Genomic DNA, 6,496 nt, shown 5'->3' with positions numbered 1-6,496 from the left:
CATCCTCTACCTACGAGTTTCTCCGCTACTTACGAGTTTCTCGCGCGCTTTATTTTTACTCATCCGCTACCTACGAGTTTCTCGTGCGCCTTATTTTTACTCATCTGCAAACTACAAATTTCTCGTGCACCCTATTTTTACTCATCCGCTACTTAAGTGGTAAAAATGAGAAATTTGAGGAAAAATCACTGTCCGCTACTTAAGTAGCGGACATGTTTGATAAAATCATAGGGCGGCAAAAAAACTCGTATAATACAAACTAAGTTCAAATCATTAAAAACAAGTTACTTATATTTATTTTTTTTAAAAAAATTATAATTTATTCGGGCATGCGGGCCGCCCTTGGCCCATTCGGGCTAGCCCATATTTTTAATCAGGCTTTAACGTGCCAGGCTAAAAAGCCCGGAAATAATTCGGGCTTGAATTTTTAAGGCCCAAACCCGGAAAAAAAATGAACTTGGCAGGCCGACCCATTTGGGCTAACCCATTTTGACAGCTCTAGAGCTATGAAGCCTTGATACGTGACACGTTACCGATACGATACGACACGACATCGATACGGGAAAATTTTCAAAATTCCCGATACGATACGTCTGGGATACATTATTTAAAAATTAAATTTAAAATTAAACACATAAATGCACAATATATAAACATAACTAAAATCGATAGATAAAAATTAACATTCAAATTACTCAAAATAAGAAAACAAGTTACAATTACATATTAATTAAGTTAAGTACTACCCAAAAAGGGGGTGAGATGGGTAGTTCAACTGGTTAAGCTAGCTGAGCTAAGCGTTAAGGAGTTGGAGGTTCAGAGTTCAAGTAATGACAATGAGGAAAACTAATAAAGACACAGTTGGTAACATCACGCTCTAACATTCAATACTTAAGAGAAAATATGAATTGACTGATACTTTTTCGATCGATACGCGTATCGGAGAAGTATCTGACAAATATTGGTTATATTTTATTTTAAAAAATAATATTAATTGCCGATACTTCTCCGATACGATACTTCTTTGATACGTGTATCGGAAAGTATCGGACGAGTATCGATATCAAGTACGTATCAGACACGATACTTTGCCATTTTAGAACATCGGAACTTCACAACTCTAGAGTGATGCACATAATTTTGATTATAGAGTATAATTGAGAAAATAGTAATATTAAATTATTCTGTTTCAAAAAAGTAATATTAAATTATAGTGAAAAGTTACAGTATTTTAGAATTTTTTTTCTTCTTCTTATTTATTTATTTGTCAAATAGTTTTGTGGCTAAAAATTAAGGTGAATAAGTGAGATGATCGAAGTTCGAACATTAATATTATACATATATAATGCAATGTGCTATCAATTAAGCAAGAGACTTTTTCATATTTTACAAATGTGACAATTATTATGCAACATGAGCGGAATACATCATGAGGGTAGAGGTCATATAACTTATATTATTGTTTTAGGAAATAAGAAATTGATTTTATTTATTTTTGTCAACAAAATTGAAAATCTTAATCATGCCTCTTTGATCAACAATAGAGCTGAGATAGTGACTGGTTGACTGCAATATCTATATTGTCAGCGAAAGTACCTTCTGGACACATCTTCTGTTAGTCAAAAGTTCTTCTAATTTTCTTTTTTAAGTCATTTTCCCTCTTCAGTTACCATGTTGAAATGCCAGCAAATTATGAAGAAGAAAAAAATCTTAAAAGATGAAAAGAATTTCGTTGCTTCTTTCAAACAAATACTTTTATATCCTATTTTCTTTCCTCTTGGGGTATAAGTTTTTATTTTCCATTTCAAAAGTGGTCAAACAATTTGTTTTGTAGTAAAATAATAAATATTCTTCTTTCAACTCAACTAAATATATTTTTTTTTTTACAGTACTCAGAAAATATTCTTCTTTTTCATTTTTGTATTTGTCAAATTTTCGAATCTTAATATGCAACAAATTGAAGTGAAAACTTATATAACTTTTGTAGAGCATGATTTTACAAATTTAATGCCACAAATTTCGCTCTAACTCTAAGTAATACTAAAATAATAGTACGCGGAGAGATAACTTAGTTTACAACAAAACGTAGTACATGTTTAGATTGACGGTGATTTTGACAAATTTACGGTGCGTCAAGATTTTGTTAAAAACTATATTTTGAAACTTCAACAAAATTACAGTGCTAATATGATTTTATCAACTCACTGTCAATCCAAACTCCAAACATGCACTAAAGCATATAGGTCCATTGACACTATTGAGCACTTGAAGTCCTTGAATGGACCACTGTACAATAATTGAAACTTCATTTCCCTGAAATCACAGGATTTATTATGTTTCTGCATAAGACACTCGACCCTAGCAACAGTCCAAAAAGATATTTATTAGTATATTTGAAAGAGACAGTGTCTGCTTATCTTCTTTAAAGCACAAATCAGTGAAAACCAACCTCTTCCAATTAATGATTGAAATGCACAAAGTTGTGATGAAAACAAAGTAACAAACCTTGTGATGAAAATATGTTTGCACAAAGTTTACTAGTGTAGTAGAATTTGTGAAATAAAATCAGGAAATTAACCCAAAAAAAAGCTTCTGATAAGCTAAATGTTCTAACTTTCAACCATTCATATCAATCAACAAATAGAGAACAACATGGTAATGCATAATGATTAAAGAAATTGTTCTCAACTAACTGACATTTAGAGCTACTAGATGCATGCATGTTCTCAACCATGAAAATGTAGCAGAAGACAAGGATGTCAGTAAGAAAGAGAAGCTCTAGCATTCATTTAAATATCCATCCTATCTCAATCTTTGCCTTGTTTTGAGAAACAACTTAATTAAGCACACTTATAATTTAAGTTATTCTTAAAACAAAAGATAAAATAAAGTCGAAACTATTTTTATATAAGGTACTGTAAGTTGTTTTCATAAACTAGCCTAGAGAGCTTATGGACATGTTATACATAGTTTCCAAAAGCTCTTCCAAACAGTATCACAAGTGTCTATGTTAGTAGATAAGCTCAGATAAGTCAATCCAACAAGACCCTTTAACCGGTTTTTGCATTGCATCATAGACTAGTGCAGCAGTATACATACATAACAACCAGTAAAAGTGTAAAACCAATTTCTATAATCGCATCCAGATCACAAAATTACAAAGTAAAGATCACAAAATTATAAAGTAAATCATGTTCTTAACCAGGTATTTTGCCTGAAAAAAAGAAAAGAAAGTAAATCATTTACATAAGGAAGTTACATAAGGTAAAGGTTCACAACAAGATTTAGATAACAATTATATTACACAGCCAATCCTGCATGCATGGAAGCAGTTGAAGTTTAGGATACACAATTTCAATGCCATATCCATTTTCAAATGGTCACGTCGGGGAGAATCTCATTGCAAAGAAAACATGTCACGTCAGGTAAAAACAAATCATTGGTAAACCTCTTTTATGTAAGTTTCTATTGATATCTGACATCATGCCGTAAGACTCTAGTTTAGTAGATAGAAGCGCCAAATCTCGGTTCGTAGAAACAAGCTTGATTGTTGTATGACTGAAAAGCACTCCGACCAATCCAAGACCAGATCTTTTTATCAACATCAAATAGAAGGCCCTTCCCTTGGTTATAGTTTAGTAAGATTGATATCTGACATCATGCCGTAAGTTTCAATTGATATCTGACATCATGCCGTAAGATTCTAGTTTAGTAGATAGAAGCATCAAACCTGGGCTCATAGAAGCAAGCTTGGTTATTGTATGACTGAAAAGCACTCCCACCAATCCAAGACCAGATCTTTTTATCAACATCAAATAGAAGGCCCTTCCCTTGGTTATAAGAGGTGAAGCAGATTAAGTTATCAAGTCCAAAGCATTCAAATCTCTCAGCCGATAATCTTAATAACGAACGAAAATACTTTGGCGGCATCCTACTGATCTCCACCCACAAAATCTTGGCATGATCCAATTCCCAAATTTTTATACTCTGCAGAGTGCTATAAAGACCAATCCTTCCAACAAGAAAAAGACGTTTCTGGGTGCCGGCAACTAAATAACCATCGAGTAATGATCGCGGGAACTTAGCCGGAATATGTTCCCAACAATTTATATCTAGTCTATACATCATCAAACCAAGTGGTGAAAGGGTTTCGAAGTACAACCTAGAATCACAATATGCCATCTTTGAAGAGCAAAGATTAGAAGCCGGCATCCTCTGATGGACTGACCATCTATCTTCCTTCGAGTCATAAATTTCAGTCGGAAATGACTTGTCACTACATATATCATTAGTGGCTATCACTTTAAACGACTGATCCGACCGATCAACAACCATTATCAATTGCCTTTGTTGATTAAAATGCATACATGGCAATTTCCTCCAAGTTTGTGTAAGGGGATTACAAACAAGTATATAAAATGTTGGTCCTTCGCACCCGGAAAAGCAAACAAGACCACCGGAAGAGCCAATTAACCAGATTGCCCAATGCGGCAAAAATGTGAAACACATTCTATACCAAGTTTTAAGAGGTAAACTATAAACAGAACATTGCGGGATCACAGAATTCTTACAGAAACTAAGAACACAAGGTCCATGTGACGGCACACTAGAATGAAATTTAAGAAAACTACTATCTTGAAGCAGCGAATTCCACCTCTTACAAACCGAACGCAGCCGGAAAATCAGAAATGGAGGGACTCTAGCTAAGATCTCATGCAACAAATCCTCCGGCAACATTGCCCATATGTTATCCTCCATTTGAACATCGGCATGAACTACTTTACCAAATGTAGCATGTGTTTCTTCATCTAAACCCCTTGGTTTAGTCTTAACAACTTTTTGCCTCGAAGGACTCGTGTTTCTCGACCCGACTCTACCCATTGGACTAGTATTCCTTGACCCATTTCCCCTTGGAGGAGAAGCTTGTATACAACATCTAACATCACCAAAAACTACATTTTCTACTGATTCAACAATACTCAAACTAGACCCTAATTCAGAAGATTGCCCTACACAATTCATGTTCTCTAATCCCTAACAAAATCTCAGATATAAACCTCTATTTCAAATTTCCAACCTCACACATACCAAAGTTTTGATTTTTTTTGTCCAATCAATGAAACCCTAAAACACAAAATTCTGAAGCAGACCCAGAAAAATTAACCCAGATCAAGATCCAAAATTCTGATTTACATTCAAAATTGTGAATATTTCTAAGGTTTGATAAACATGTTGATGATTGAATTGAAAAAAAGATTGATTTTTTTAACAGAGAAAATAGAACAGAAGAGTGAAACTATGATGGGGTATGATGAAAATCAATTACCTCATATTTTGGTACCATTGATGATGGAAGAGAATTGTGAGAGGCAGGAAAAATGAGATTGATTCTGAGATGAAAATTGAAGAACAGAACAACTATGTTGAGATTGGAGTTTCTCTCTCTTTGTGTTGGATTTGATTTTGTCACTATTTTGACAAAGGCAACAACAACTTCAAAGATTACGTGGTGGTACCTGGTTTTTGCAGTCCTTGCTGTGTTCCTCTGCGAGCTATTCCACAATTTTAACATGTACCTTTTTTTTTTATATAAGAATTTTTTTAACATGTACCTTATGGCCACTTCACTTTGGGTCATAGAGAAGACAAATACTTTTTTTTTTTTTATAAGCAAAGAATGAATTATAAGGAGTACAAGGGGTACCCAACCCTTACAATTCTAAAAGAAGCCATTAGATGCTAAAAATACAATATAATGGATCTTTACACCAATCTGAAAATACAAGAGAAGACTTAGAAGCTATTCTACCAACAAACCAAAACCAGGAGATATAAATAATTTGATTCACTAAGGATAACACCAAATACTTGGTTAGGCATAACACCAAATATTACATATTAGGATACACATGAAAATGAAATGAAAAAAAATTAAAGAGAAGTAGTAATATTCATTGATGTGACTATTTTATTTTATTTTTAAATTTTTTGATTTATTTGTGCGCCTAAATTTTGTGCCTATAAATGCAGTTGTCTACTCCATCCGTCCCAAATTATAAGGAAAAAAACAAAAATCACATTTGTTAAGAAAAAGTTAAATATGACAATTTGAAATATGTTTTTTGTGGATTTTCTTTGGAATTAGTTGTATGGAAAGATGTAAAAGCAATTCTTATTGGTCGTTGTTTATTGAGAAAAAGGGAGGGAGAAAAAATTAAATGTAATTTGCATTTAATTTTATGAGATTAAGAAAAAAAATATCCTTGAAATCGAATTTCTTTTATAGTTTGGGTCAAAAAATGAGATTTTTCCCCTTATAATTTGGGACGAAGGGAGTATGTAAGAGTATCTCCCTAAAGAAATAGAGAATACAGAAATGAACCATCTTCCATTCTTTGATTCGGTCAGCTATCATTTTCTTATTTTAATTATTGATAGACCAAAAAAAAGAAAGAAGACAACATTCTAGATTCTAGAAGAGCGAGAAAATTGGTGT

General features: G+C 33.2%; 1 protein-coding gene across 1 annotated transcript; it reads right to left on the bottom strand.

Annotated features, from left to right (window-relative positions):
- Positions 1-3,110: 3,110 nt before the first annotated feature.
- On the bottom strand, positions 3,111-5,558 carry LOC123889873 (F-box/kelch-repeat protein At5g15710). The gene has a single exon (XM_045939383.1). It carries the CDS (start codon positions 5,020-5,022, stop codon positions 3,709-3,711), a length of 1,314 nt encoding a protein of 437 aa, XP_045795339.1. The 5' UTR covers positions 5,023-5,558; the 3' UTR covers positions 3,111-3,708.
- Positions 5,559-6,496: the final 938 nt, after the last annotated feature.

The sequence above is a fragment of the Trifolium pratense genome, linkage group LG6, assembly GCF_020283565.1.
Source record: "Trifolium pratense cultivar HEN17-A07 linkage group LG6, ARS_RC_1.1, whole genome shotgun sequence".
Taxonomy (NCBI): domain Eukaryota; kingdom Viridiplantae; phylum Streptophyta; class Magnoliopsida; order Fabales; family Fabaceae; genus Trifolium; species Trifolium pratense.
The sequence above is the reverse complement of the archived record's forward strand: the minus strand, read 5'-3'. Positions and strand labels throughout refer to the sequence as shown.